Here is a 14090-nt window from a genome sequence, read left to right as displayed (position 1 = left end):
AGCAGGGCGTTGACAGCACCCTTGCTCCTGGGGTCCGTGGGGAAGTTGTGCTGCTTTGCAGGACACATTGGGATGGCAGGGGAGGGGGAGTGGGGCCAGGCTGGCAGTGGCGGGCACGATCCGGTGGCACTGGCAGAGAGAGCTCAGCTCTGGGGCCTGAGCTGGGCAGGCTGGGGAAGCCTCTTCTGCTTCCTGGCATGGGAGGGGTGGAGCCTGCCCTGCTAGAAAGCAGAACTCGAGAGGGGGAACTTGGAAGCAGCAAAACCCAAAACTGGGCTCACAGCACCTGGCCCCGCACCCCGGGAGGAAGCTTATCAGGCTTCTGCGGCCTCTGACAGAAGCTGTTGGCAGCCTGTGCCATGAGATAGGGCCAGGCTTGGCCGTGGCGACCCTTTGCTCCCCAGGCAAGGCTCTGCCAGTGCCTGGGGTCCTGGGACAGGCCAGGTGGAGAATTGGGGCCTGTTCCACAGCACCGCCGGGCTGACTTTGCAAACCGCCAGCCCAGCTCGGCAGGGAGGAAACCTCTGCAGAGCTGCTGTCCCAGGGAGCACGTGGGGGGTTGCTCTGAGCAGCGCGGCGCCCCGACGTGTGCTTACCACAGCCCCAGCCTTAGCATTGCCCCCGTGTCCGGCACTAAATATAGCCCCCCGCGCTCTGGGAGGACGGTGCGAGACTCGGCAGCAGGGCTGGGGGTTGACATCCCCAGGGGATATTTGCAGCCTCGTGGTATGCCACAGGGGCACGTAAAAGACACCTGCACCCTCTGCGTGATGCTGGAATCCCTGCAGACAGGATTGGGGCTGCAAGCCTTGTGTGGTACAAGGCAGCTTGCTCGCCCTGCCCGGGCAATCGGGGAAGGCCCAGAACAGCAGGCAGCACTTGTGAAGGATCAGCCTCCCTCTGAAACCCTCTTCCCCGGTGCTCTGCCTCGCTCTTCTCTGGTGACCGCTCTCCACCCCAGAGCTGGCTGCATTGCAGGGGACCTGCAGATTTGCAAAGGGCGCTGGGACTTGGGGCTGGTTTTTGGTGGGGGTAGTGATCCCAGCAAAGTCACCTGGCGGGGGGGGTGTTGCAGTCTCCAGCTGGGCACCCCATGGCTGCAGCTCCTGGAAGCATCAGTCAGGTCTGAACTTCTGGCCTGGGGTGACCTTTCCTGGAGATGCCCAAGCAGCGCTCCAGGTATCAAGTGCTCGAGGCCTGGAGAGGCTGAGAGCTGGCAGGGAGCTCCATCTAACCACCCATGGAGGCTGGCATCTCCTGGCTGCAGTTCGAGTCCGGGATACATGGCAGGGGTGCCACGTGGCTTTCAGCTCAGCAGTGGCATCCCCGTGCCCCTGGGCAGGATGGGCTGCAAGTCAGAGGTGGTGTCAGGGCGGGTGCAGTGGTATCTACCGGGCTGGGCCTCCCAGCTCCCTGGGCCTGTGGCTGCCTCGGAGCAAAAAGAGCTTGGGTTGGGCTTTGCTTCATATGGGAAAGAGCTCTTGTGCAACTTGCTTCCTTGCAACGCAGGCTTCCCCATTGCTTGCACAGGGAAGCTGGGGAATGGGGCAGCTTTGCTGCCGGCTCGAGGCTGAATGGGTGCTGGGAACCCTCTCTGGGAAACCCTGAGGTTGCACTTGTCTAGCACCCCCCTCCTCGTGCAGCGGTGCATGCCACTGGCCGCTATCTGCAGCCTCCCGCGTGGGCGAGCAGCCCCAGGCCTTATAGCAGCCCGGACTCTGCCAGTTCTCCTAATTGCAGCCCACAAAGCCGGGCTTCCTGTTTGGAAATCACACCGAAGGGCGGGAGAGGGAGACTTCTGGAGGCCTGTGACAACCGTGCTGGAGGCACCCAATGGAGCCAAGGGCAAGGGAGGTGGCCCAGCATGGACTGGTGTCCAGGACGGCCACGGGGCGCGGCCCCGCTGCAGAAAGGGAGGGCGTTTTGGGAGCGGCTGCCTGCCGCGTGGAAGCCAGGGGAAGCAGGCGGGTGCTGAGGGAGGCTCCTTGCAGCCCTCCCGTGCACGGCTGGCCTCCCCAGGCGACGGCTGCTGAGCTCTGGAAGCCGGCAGGACCCCCAGGGCTGGGAATGCACACGGAGGAGAAGGGGCCTGCGTGGCCCCGTGGCAGCTCTCAGCACCCAGGGCTGCAGCCGGGGCTGGGGCAGGGTCCTCCTTCGGCTGCCTCCAGCCAAGGCGTGGCCTGGGAAGCGTGGCCCCGTTGTGGAGGTGCTCCAGCATCCGACCACATAGCAGATCTGAAGGGCCAATATCCACCACCCCAGGAAGTGCCCTAGCGTGTCCCCCCAGCTCGGTCCCGGCCTGACTGCGGTGAAGAGAGCGAGGTCTCTGCGAGCTCAGCTGGAAGCAGCTGTGCCTTGTGTGGGGCTGCCTTGGCCTCTCCAGGGGTGCAGGGGTGCACGGTGCTGGTGCTGCCCAGGGCATGAGGTCCCTGCAGGAGGCAGCGACCTGGAGCATCCCCTGCCCTAGGCCCGTGGAGGGGTCTGAACCCCGCAGGGCTTGCAATAGCATTTCCCTCCAAGGCTGCTCCAGCCCTGAGCACAGCTCCCCTTGTCCTTCCTCCCCATCCTCCAGCCCTGGGGACCCCCGGAGCCCCTGCCAAGCCCCAGCTGCTCTTCCTGCCCCTTTTGCTGCCCTCCCCGCCCCACGCCCCCTTCCCGTGCTGGCTCCACCCTGCCCCGTGCTGATCTTCTTGTAGACACAAGCCTGAGCTCCCTCCTCCCCAGCTGGTCCGCATTGGCTCCCCTGGTTCCTCTTGCTGCTGGCTGCCTTGTCGAGGGGGTGCTGGGAGCTCCCTCTCCCACGGCTGCCAGGATGGGCGCTCTCCGCTGGGCTCTGCTCTGCGTGGCCTGGGGCTGCGTGTCTGGTGAGTCTCGCCCCTGCTCGGGGTGGGGAGGCCGTTGAGATGTTCCCCCCTGGAGGGGCGGTGTGGGTCCACAAAGGCCCCCCTGCCGCTTGCGTGGGGCAGGGGTCCCCCAGCTTCCAGTAGGCAGGTGCTGGGGCTCATGCAAAGGTCATGCAGGACTCCTGGGTTGCAGCCTCAGCTGTGCCTCAGTTTCCCCTGGCTGGAAGAGAATGGGCCCACTGGCATGTGGCAAAGTACTGGGGCTCTCCCACTCAGGGGCTGTAAAATTGAGGGCTGTGAGTCACACTTAGCTGGGGGGATGATTTGCAGACGAAGCTTTGCCATACACAGTGGCCTCCCCCTGGCACTGCTGACTGCCCGGGCCAGGGGTGTAAGGAGAGGAGGGTTGCCCCTGCCTCTGCTCCGTTGCTGGAGATGGAGATGGCTTACCCCTGAGCTGCCCTGGCTGCAGCCGGCGTGCTGGGGCAGGGGGCTATGGAGCCAGGCAAGGGAGGGTTAAGGCAGACGGGAGGCACCGTCCCGTCCCGGCGCCTTGCAGGGAGAGGCGAGTCCCGCGCAGGGCGTGTTGGCTTGGGTTTGTACAGGATTGAGCCACAGCTGCAGTCTTGAGAAACACGGAGCCCGGGTCCCGGGGCAGAGGAGGCGGCTCCGTGGCGGAGCCCAGAGTCCGTGCTCACGCCAGAGCCAAGCAGCCCCGGGGCAGACGCTGGGCACCAGCCACGCCTGCGGCCTCCGATGCTCTCGGATGAAACCGTTGGCCAAATCTTTGCTGGCCGCTGGTGCCACCCAGCAGGACCTGTGGCCTGGGAGCCACGGAGCGTGGCTGGGGCTTGCAGGGGGCTGGTTCCAGCCTTAGCATCCCTCCCTGCTCTTCCATGCAGGCCTGCAAGAGAAGGGGCAAGGCGGGGAGCCCTGAGACCCCCACCCTGGTCCCCAGCCGGGCTGCTCGCTGCACCCGGTGCCTCCGGGAGACCATTTGCCGTGCAGGGCAGACAGACTGGCCCTGACACTTGCTTTGCTCCCCAATGACGGGCCCGTCTCCTGGCCTTATAGGATGCAGCCCCCCAAATCCTCCTGTCACGCCGGGGGGCTCTCTCTCTATAGCTGCATGCAACTGGGTGGTGGGTCACGGGCCTGGATGGTACATGGGCCGTGACACTGAGCACGCCCCGAACCTCACGCACCCTGTGATTGCAAGAGGTGGAAGGAGTTAGGAGCGTGGTGGGTGGGGGCTTCCACAGCAGCCTGCCTCCCTTCCGCCCCAGCACCAGTTAGACCAGTTCAGAGTGAGTTGGAAACATGGGTGCTAGCCTCAGGCATCCCCAGAACAGCAGGGCTCGTCCCCGCCGTTCGAGGCAGGAACATCCCAGCCACGTGCTCGTCTCGCCCGTTGACGTTGCACTGACCGCCTGGCCCCGATGACGAGGCCCGTGGCTCAGAGGCACCAAGACCTGGGAGTATGGCCCACCCACCCCCCGGCTGCTTCGCCTCGCCCAGGTCTGATGGGCTGTTGTGTTCCCTTCTTTAGGGCATGACTGCAAGCCATCACTCGCAACCCCTTCCTTTGGAAACATCTACCACGTCAAAGGTAAGGCTGCCCGGTGCGCAGGTGGCAGCGGGGCTGAGCCCACTGCTCGCAGCCTCTAGTGCCCTGAGTTACCTTCCAGACCGTCTAGGCTGCGAGTACCCCTCCCCTCGGCCTGCCGCTGGGCTGGGGGACAGGGCTCTGGAGGTCCCCGCTGCAATGCAGGGGGCTGGGAGCTCACCTTTCCCCCACGCCTCTGCAAAAATACCTGGAGCCCTTGGCTTCTCCCTCCCCCTGGCAGCTGCCCGGCCTTGTCATTCTTTGAAATGCCGCTGAGGATTGCCCCTGGCTCCCACTTCAAACAGAGCCCGGCTGCCAGGAAACTCCTGCAGCAATTACAGGAGTTAGGAAACAAAGGTGGAGCCTTGGGAGGGTGGATGGGGAGGCATGGTCTGTCCATCCCAGCCTTATGCAAGTCACAGCTCCTAATGGGGTGGGGGCTAATGGTGCTAATTACAGGGAACCAATCACAGTCCCTAATAAGGCGGCCTGTTACAGTGTTAATGGCCGGGCATCCAAGCTCCTTCCACTGTACTCTTGCCCTGGGACATCAGGCCAGCTGTAGCACCAGCGCGCAGGGTGGATGGGGACCCTCAATAAAAAATCTTCAGGCTAGACTGGGTCTGGTGGACCCCTGCCCCCATAGCCAGGGCTTAGTTGTATGTGTGTGAGCATTTGCACGTGCATGTGTGTGTGTGAACGCACTTGTGTCACCCCCATCGTGCCCGTCTCACCAGTGAGGCCACCAGGGCTTGTCAGAGGCCAGTTGGCAGATGCTGCTCCCCTGTTGCCCCTCACCCCAGATCAGGCTGAGCTGCCGCCTTGTCTCCTGCAGGCATCATCAACCTGCCCTACGCGGAAATCGAGGAGCCCTTCGAGGCCTGGTACAACCTGAGCGGAAAGCAGAGCCGTATCCAGTACTACGGTGGTAAGTGGCCCATGTGCCCGCAGGGGAGCTCGGGCATTAGGGCAGCAGGAGGCTGCGTGCCTAGAGCGATGGAGGAGGAGGGGTCGTGAGAGGTGCCAGGTCTCAGCTGACACCCTGTGCGGCGAATGCTTTGGACCATGGGCTTCCCAGGGAGGCACTAGGAGCCGTTGCATCTCAACAGCGCCGCGCATTCGCTGGCTGCAGCGAGGCATGCATTAAGGACCCGCGTTGCAGAGACCCCTGACACCCTAGGGACCTCGCTAGAAAGCAGCTGAGAGCACAGCAGGCCAGGACACGGGTGCCCAGACTAAGCTCTCCTGCCTACCGGAGCTTGGTGATGGTGCCCTACATGAATCCAGAGAGGCAGGATCCCCTTGCTGCACCTGGCCTGGATCCCCTTGCATTCATAGATTCATAGATGTTAGGGTCGGAAGGGACCTCAATAGATCATCGAGTCCGACTCCCTGCATAGGCAGGAAGGAGTGCTGGGTCTAGATGACCCCAGCTAGATGCATATCCAACCTCCTCTTGAAGGAGCTGTCTGCTCTGGGCACCGGGCTGGAGGGGGCACCGGGCTGGAGGGGGCATGGAGGCAGCCCTCGAGCGACTCTTCCTTGGGCTGCTACCCTTGAGAGTACCCACCGGGCCTGGCTGTACCCCCAGGGAAGTGCCCCACCGTCATGCCACCCTCCTGTTTGCAGGGCAGGTGATCACCTTCCAGTTTGGGGCGGTGAAGCCCTACGGCACCAGCTACAAGATCACACCAGAGACGACGGAGTCCGAGACCAACGTCTTGAAGTGCTTCCTGATCAACGGCACCAAGGAGGGGCCGATCGAGCCGCAGAATGTCTTCCCCAACATGGAGGGCTTCAAGGTGAGGTGCCCGCGGCCAGGGGAGCAAAGGGCAGGGGGCACAGGCCAGGCTCCCCGAGGGCGATATGCACGGGGCACGTGTGCTCAGCATAGCTCCACCGACATCCCTGCAAGCTCAGGGGGGCCTGGCTGATTCGATGCAAGGATCAGCTGCTACAGCAAGGTGAGCCCGGAGGTCCATGCTGGCCTCCCCTCCCAGGGCTGAGGGGAGCAGGGCAGACAGCGGACACTGCATGTGCTGCCCTTCTCCCCGTGCCACCTGCCCTGCTTTTGGCAGCGAGCACCTTGCTGTTTCCCTTCCCCTTGCAAAGGGGTCCGATGGTATAACTGCTCGCTGCCGTCCGGCCCCCATAAAAATCAAGAGCCACTGTGAGGCTGCTCTAGCACCGCTGGCCGGCTCACTTTTTCTTGGTGGTGGAAGAGCAGGTGCCCCAAAGCAGGCAGAGTCTGCACGGGAGCAGGCACTGCCGGCCCGATCCGCCAGAGAGGGAGCGTGGGAAGGCGGCAGAGGAGCTCTGCTCCTTTCCCCATCAGAGGCTTGTTGCAACGTGAGGGGCAAACCCCTGCCGGGTGACTCAGCCGCAGGACTCGGCATGGCCCAGATGGTAGATAACACTCCTGCATGTAGGGCCAGGCTGTTCCCTTGCTGGGCACAGCTGTGCAGGGAAGGGGCATGGGGGACCTCAGGCTCTGCTTTGGCCTGGAGCGCAGCCCCTCTCCGGGCTACGTGCATGCTCAGCACGTCCCGCACCAGGGGCTAGGCCTGCGGTCTCCTGTGTCTCTGCTGCATGCATGCCTGAAGAAGGGTGTTTGTGCCTGAAAGCTTGCAAAGAACAATTTTTCCAACTATTTAGTTGGTCTAATAAAAGATAGCACATCTACCCAAAGAATGTTATCTGCCGTCGGAGGCAGATGCATTCGCTGCCGTGTCCCCCAGCCCCTCTTCTCTTGCCCCCTGTTCGCACGGCCCAGCTGTGGACGGAGAGACTGGGCTCTGCTCCGCTAGACAGATGGGGCTGCTGGGTGCCAGGTAGCTGCCTAGCCTGGGGCGGAGGGTGCCTCTGGGCAGACGGGCGACTCTGACACCCACCCACCTGCCCCCCAGTTCCTGCGGGAAGAGTACCACAGCGGGCAGTACTGCGCCATGTGGCAGAACGTCTCGTACACGGGCCGCAAGAAGAACGTGTACACGCTGTGGGTGACCAACAACAGCTGCGGCGTGGCGCCCGTACACTACGAGATGCGCGGCTTCAACTCCCTGCTGGGCTCCCACTACGACAAGTACGAGATCCACTACAGCCACTACTCCAACAGCTTCCCCGCCTCCGTCTTCGACCTCCCCGTCAACAGTAAGGGCCCTGCCAAGACCCCCCCGACACGCGCCCCCCGCATGCCATGCTGCACAGCTTCCACCGCAACCCCTAGTTATTTCCATTGCAAGGGCCCCTGTGCAGCAGGTCCTAGCCCCCTCGTGCTAGGTGCTGTACAAAGGCTGCAGACAGCCCCTGATTCTCATGGAAGAGGTCGGGGAGGGGAAAGAGGTCAATCCCGTGAGACCTTGCTCAGGGCTAGCCTGGAGGCTGGGTAGAGTCAGGAGCGGCCCTAGGGCCAGGCTGGGACCCTCCAGTCCTGCTCTTGGAGACCCACTGGGGGCTGGGTGGTTTTCTGGGGTGGAGGCAGGGCAGCATTGTGGCATCTCCTGTCGGCGGGGAGGTGCTGGACGCGGCCAGAAGCAGCAGCCGGGGTGCCCGTCTGAGCTCGCTCTGTGTTGCCGCCCCAGAGACGAGACGGTGCGGGTACCTCTTCGACACCACGGGCGAGCATCGCATCCTGGCCAACCCCATGGCAGACCTGGTGGGGCGCGAGGCTGCCCAGACCCATCGGCTCTTCCACCACTACAAGACGAGGTTCGGGAAGAGCTACGGCGGCGAGTGGGAGCTGGAGCACCGCAAGCACGTCTTCACCCACAACATGCGGTAGGGGATCCCGGGGGATGGGCAGCTGTTTCCTGGCATGTCTACCAGGGCCATCTTGGATCCCGGAGGGCTCAGTCTGTTGCAGACCTCCGGGCGCTGGATGCCCTGCTTTCCCCTCGGCCATTGGTGATGCCCCAGCAAGTGCGGGCGAGGGCAGGCAGCGAGAAAGCCCGGGGCTGCAGCCTGCTCTCCGTGCCCACTGCCACCCCTTCCTCCCCAGGTACGTGCACTCCAAGAACCGGGCCAACCTGCCCTACAAGCTGGCGCTGAACCACCTGGCCGACCGCACGCCGGAGGAGGTGGCCGTGCTGCGGGGGCGGCTGAGGAGCGGGAAGACCAACAACGGGCAGCCCTTCCCCTCGGAGATGTATACAGGCCTCATCCTGCCTGAGAGCTTGGACTGGCGGCTGTATGGTAGGCTTTACCTGCAGGGATCCCACTGCTGACACCATCATGTGTCACCAGGCACCATAGCTGACCACATCCCCCGTGGGAGACTCTGAAGCCAAGCCATGGGTCCCCCTGCAAGGCAGCCCCTGCCAGCACCTTGGGAATGTGGCACCCCTAATTCTCCCCATGCCCTGCTTGGCGGAGGGCTGGGCAGGGCAGGAGATGGGGGCTGGCCCCCCACTCCCAGCTCTCCCGATGCAGGGTCCTGAGTGTCTCGCCCCTCGCTGCCCAGGTGCCGTGACCCCCGTGAAGGACCAGGCCGTGTGCGGCTCTTGTTGGAGCTTCGCGACCACAGGTGCCATGGAAGGGGCCCTCTTCCTCAAGGTGAGAGCTGCAGACGGAGCTGCCCGCCCCTGCTCCCTGCGCCTCCCGGCCTGGCTGCGGAGCAGACGCTGTGTCCCCCGGCATGGGGGAGAGGGCAAGCTGGGTGGGGGAGCTCCCAGGCTGGGCCCCCTTCCTGGGCCTGGGCGCTCAGCCCCTTGCTCCCTGCCCCGCTGCAGACCGGTGAGCTGACCTCGCTGTCCCAGCAAGTGCTGATCGACTGCTCCTGGGGCTTCGGCAACTACGCCTGCGATGGGGGCGAGGAGTGGCAAGCCTACGAGTGGATCATGAAGCACGGCGGTATTGCCAGCACCGAGTCCTATGGTGACTACCGCGGCCAGGTGAGTCCAGGACCTTGGCCTCACCCATGGGCAGGGGCAGGGTGGCTGTGTTGCCCCTCGCAGTCACCTGGGAGCAGCAGCTGGGATTCCCCGGGGCTGCCGGTCTCAGCTACGTTAGCATGACCCTGCCCACAGCCTCGTGTGTCCGCCCCCGTCCTACAGCTCACAGGTGTGCACGGGAACACACTCCTCTTGTGGTGACCCTCGGGAGACAGGGACCCAGTTCAAACTGGGTCCCTGCCTCAGTTTCCCCCACTGCAAAGCCGGACAGAGACTGGCTCACAGGGGCACGGCCGATCTCCGAGGCTGGGAGATGCAGCCACCAGAGATGCCCCGTCCCCTGCCATGCTGGGGGGGCCTGATGAGGCCAGGCCGGGGGAGCCAGCAGCTGCCCCGCATTGCCAGGTCCCGCTGTGTTGCAGAATGGCTTGTGCCACTATAACCAGTCCGAGCTGCTGGCCAAGATGACGGGCTACGTCAACATCACCTCGGGCAACATCACGGCTGTGAAAGCCGCCATCTACAAGCACGGCCCCGTGTCCATCAGCATCGACGCCTCCCACCGCTCCTTCTCCTTCTACTCCAACGGCGTCTACTACGAACCCAAGTGCGGTGAGTCCGGCCCCGGCACGGCGCGGCTCGGCACGGCCCGGACCCCGGGCACGCGGCTCCTGGCTGGGGAGACCCTCCCAAATGCCACGACTGCAGCCGTGCCCTGCCCCACCCCAGCTGTGTCCATTCGCACCCATCCCTCATGCCGGCTGAGCACGGTTCAGGGCTTTTCTTTGGGGTGGGGGTGCCCCGTGGCTCTCGTCACAGAGCCGTGGAGAGGAGGAGGCTTGTCCTGGCACCGGCACGTCATGGTCCAAGCCTGCAGCAGGTTGGAGGCTGCCATTCGCCGGCTGTAGGACTAACCCCCCGGTGCCTCAGTTTCCCTGGGGGACAAGGTGATGCATCAAGAGCTCTGAGGCCCGGGGGAAGCCACTGGCTGTGCTGATGCCACATCTCCCTGCAGGGAACAAGCCCGGGCAGCTGGACCACGCGGTGCTGGCCGTGGGCTACGGCGTCCTGCAAGGGGAGCTCTACTGGATCGTCAAGAACTCCTGGTCCACGTACTGGGGCAACGACGGCTACGTCCTCATGTCCATGAAGGACAACAACTGCGGCGTGGCCACCGACGCGACGTACCCCATCCTGGCCTGATCCTGTGCCCATGCGACCCCTCGGGGCTTTCCCAGCCCAGCCCGCTGCGTCTTCCCAGGCCAGGGAGGCAAAGCCCAGCTGCTCCGAAGACCCCCATGCCACGTGACAACCCCTGGATGAGCTGCGTGGGCATCCCATCGCCTCCTGGCCCCTGAGCCCCGTCATGACCCTCCAGCCGGCCGCAGAGGGAACGCACTGCTGTGATCCAGGGGGCAGAGGGTTGGTTTTGAAACGGGAGCAGCCCCTGCCCAGCCGGGTGGGTGGCGTGCGAAGCGGGCCCCGGAGGTCTGTGCTGCCCGTGGGCTGCATTGGGGACAGGCCTGAAGCTGCCCACGTTGGTGCCTCCAATAAAGAGCCTGGAAAGGGGCTGCTCCCTTCGAAAGTGGACTGGGAATGCCCTTCGTCCTGGCACGGCTCAGCTCCTGGGCAGGACAGCCCCCTGAGCCTCCCCTGGTCAGCAGGCGAGCCAGGATTGTGCTCCCCAGAGGAACGCCCTGCACACCCCGTACCGCCGGTGCCTCGAGGCTGGGGATCCAGTGAGCCCCTGATCTTCATCTCTTCCCCGGGGGACTTGGCCGGAGCACCCAGCCCACAGGGGAGATCAAACAGGCGGGGAAGAATAAGGCCCTCCATGGCCTGCCCTTGCACTGGGGCTGCGCTGCAACAGGCTCCTCGGCCAGCTCCCGGGCTCACTTTGTGCATCTGATGCCAGGATAAAAGGGCCAAGGCTTGGGGGCAAGGTGCAGCCGTCTGCAAGGCGCAGCAGGGGCTGGAGAGAGGAAATAATGTCCCTGCTCCCAGCTGGGGGGGTCACACCCCCAGCCTAGGGGCAGACGCGCTGCAGCATGTGGGTGGCTCCGACTGCTCCCCTGAACGGAAGGGGAGGGGATGGGGACCAGGGGGCTCAGCCCCGGGTGCTGCCGCCCTTACCCTGCGCTCCCATGGGAACTCGTGCGGGGGCGTTTGGAGGACCCTGCTGCTTTGAAGGAGGCTGCACCCAGCCCTTGCAGGTACAGGGTGTCTCCTGGCACAGCCAGGACCAGCCAGCAGCCAGCAATAGTGCTGCAGGAGCTCCCACCTGCAGGCTTCCCTGCTGCCTCTCCTCTCCCGCAGGGAGGAAACAGGTTTTTCCAGGGCAGGCGAGGGTGTTGCCGGCCTGGCAGAGCATGCATTCCTCCATGCAGCCTGGATCCGGTCACCCACACCGCTCTGCTTAAATGCAGCACCCGGCAGCTTGGGGGCACCTGCAGAGAGAGGGTGCCTAGTACCAGGCAAGGCTGTCCGAGGCTGTGGGGCCTTGGCTTGTTCAGTGTCCAGCTCTTCCCTCCGTGCATGAATACAGCCCCTTCCTGGTGCGGTCAATGGGGCGGGGGGGGGGGGGGGGGGGGGCATAAGCAGGAGACCTCAGCCCCGTCGGGGCAGGTCACAGCTTGCAGAAGGGGCAGGAAGCGACCCACACAGCAGCCCTGGGGCTGTTGTAGTTTGCACCCATTGCCCAATTTGCCCTTAGCCGGAAGTCTGCTTTGTAGCTCCCCCTTCCAGCCACACCTCGGGCGAGCTCGGGGAAGCCAAGGACGGAGCCCTCTCGAGAGCGAAAGGTAGCAAGGAACGGGGCGTCCCGGTACCGTTGGGACGCGGCAGGAAAAGAGGCGTCCGGGAAAGCCGTGACCAGCAGCCAAGTCAGCTCCGGTGCCCAGCCGCGCTCTGTAGGCGAAAGGGGAGATAAAGCGCTGCCCTGCCTGGCTGTGAGCAGGGCCGTGTTTTGGAACAAGGGGATGGCAAACAAGCCTGCGCTCACCTTGAACTCGTGTTCTTCCCAGTGATGAGTCCGGGGTTTTTAGGAACCGTCGTTCTCTCTCCTGCCCCTGATTCATGCTCTCCACCCCACCCAAGTTCCTGCCTGTTCTTTGGACTCCTGTTATTTTTCCTTCTTGCAAAACCCCCAAGCTGAGACTGCCCCCACCCCGGCTTGGCGCTGCCCCTGGGCTCTGGGCTGGGTGTAACTAGGCGAGTGCCCCTGGGACCCGCTCTAAGTGAACCAAAGGACTTGCACTAATTATAAGCCAGGCCAAGTGCCTCCCTGCACCTTGGGGAGAGGGCGGCTGGGTGGAGAGAGAGCTCTCCCGGGGTCTGCTCGCAGTCTGGGGGCCGCGGGTGCCAGGGAGGAAAGGAGCTAGGGCAGGAGACAGCAGCAGGAACAAAATATGGACGTGCCATGTGTCAGGCTCACAAAGCCCCAGGGTCTGCATTTTCCTGGCATTACACCAAGAAGAAGCCGGGGGCCTCAGTGTTCCCATCTGTGAAAGGGGGAGAAGACTAGCTCTCCAGTGGCCAGGCCGCTGTGTAGTTTCTCTCGTTAAGGCATCTAAAGCGCCCTGTAAGCCACGGCTCAGAGGCACTAAACCAGGGTAATCCACCATCTCCACCGCACCGTCCCTTCTGGCGGTAGGAGCAAGGCCTCGCTGCTACACGGCTCCGGCTGTGGCGGTACCAGCCTGCTCCCCTGAGGCCAAAGCCAGGGACCAGACACACGGGCTTGCATGCTGCGCCTGTGAAACAAGGACCAGCGAGGGCATCTCTCTTCCCGTCCCTAGCACCCAATGCGTGCAGCAGTACCAGCACGGCTCCCCTGGACCCGGGCAGGCACTGGCCTCGTGTCTGTTCCCCTGCGGACGGCCGCGGCTCGGGGTCTCCCTTGACCCCCCAGCTCAGACGCCCTCAGACTCCCACTGCTCCGCTTGCACGGCTGCAGAGACGCTGCCTCGCTCCTGCAAGACGGACCCATGCCTCCCTGACCTATCCATCCAGCCATCCCCTGCTCAGCCCCATCCCCTCTCCCTAGAGGCAGGGAACCTCTGCTGGGCTCAGCTCCCCTCCGTGAAGGCGAGAGAGCTCACACCACCAGAGAACCAGCTCCAGCCGCTGGAGAAGCCCCGTCTCTGATGCCCCTCACCTGCCTCTCGGCCAGCGAACGCCTGGGTGCAGGAGCCAGCGGGGCGGAAGGGAGGTCCTGGGGTGGGCACAGGGTTTCAAGGTGTCTGGGCCCTTATGTGGGCTTGGCTCCTAACTTGCTTCTTTTCAGGGCATTTGAAGCTTGCCCAGGATAGAGGAGGCTGCTAGACAAGGCTTCTCTGCTGAGCAAGCAAACCGGGGGGCACTCAGCAGCTGCTGCTGCGTCTCCTTTAAGGGAGCCCCAGACCCCACGCCAGGTCTCCATCCAGCCTGCTAATCGCCCCCTCTAATCACCCCATATATCCTTGGGATATAATTAGCCAGGGCAATTAAGTCAATGGTAGAAGCACCCTGCTGGGCTTAAGATACAGAGAGATCAGAGTGGGCAGGGGGTCAGCCAGACCAATCTGCTACGGGTACCACCAGCGGTACACATTAACAGATTGATTATAATTACTTTAAATGACAAAAAATTGCTGGTGGTAGTTAAAGTTGAACCGAACAATGTGCTGGTAGTACCTAAGGTTGTATCATTTTCAAGTGGTGCTGCGCACGCTGTAGGCGTCCGGGAGCCGCTGAGCTAGAGGGTGTAGCAGA

At 63.7% G+C, this 14090-nt stretch overlaps 1 protein-coding gene across 1 annotated transcript; it reads left to right on the top strand.

Moving 5' to 3' along the window:
• Positions 1–2704: 2704 nt before the first annotated feature.
• On the top strand, positions 2705–10923 carry LOC102559721 (digestive cysteine proteinase 1). Its single transcript, XM_019499395.2, has 11 exons — positions 2705–2864; positions 4393–4452; positions 5285–5377; positions 6079–6251; positions 7356–7599; positions 8031–8226; positions 8447–8640; positions 8909–9000; positions 9177–9338; positions 9761–9950; positions 10354–10923. The coding sequence occupies exons 1-11, from the start codon at positions 2813–2815 to the stop codon at positions 10539–10541; spliced, it is 1644 nt and encodes a 547-aa protein (XP_019354940.2). The 5' UTR covers positions 2705–2812; the 3' UTR covers positions 10542–10923.
• The last annotated feature ends 3167 nt before the right edge of the window (positions 10924–14090 follow it).

Source organism: Alligator mississippiensis, chromosome 6 (genome assembly GCF_030867095.1).
Source record: "Alligator mississippiensis isolate rAllMis1 chromosome 6, rAllMis1, whole genome shotgun sequence".
Classification (NCBI taxonomy): domain Eukaryota; kingdom Metazoa; phylum Chordata; order Crocodylia; family Alligatoridae; genus Alligator; species Alligator mississippiensis.
This window is presented reverse-complemented; position numbering and strand designations above follow the sequence as displayed.

Coding starts and splice junctions, on each gene's coding strand:
- LOC102559721 (XM_019499395.2), top strand. CDS start 2,813: ATGGGCGCTCTCCGCTGGGCTCTGCTCTGCGTGGCCTGGGGCTGCGTG. Junction 2,865..4,392: donor GGCCTGGGGCTGCGTGTCTG/GTGAGTCTCGCC, acceptor TCCCTTCTTTAG/GGCATGACTGCAAGCCATCA. Junction 9,339..9,760: donor ATGGTGACTACCGCGGCCAG/GTGAGTCCAGGA, acceptor GCTGTGTTGCAG/AATGGCTTGTGCCACTATAA.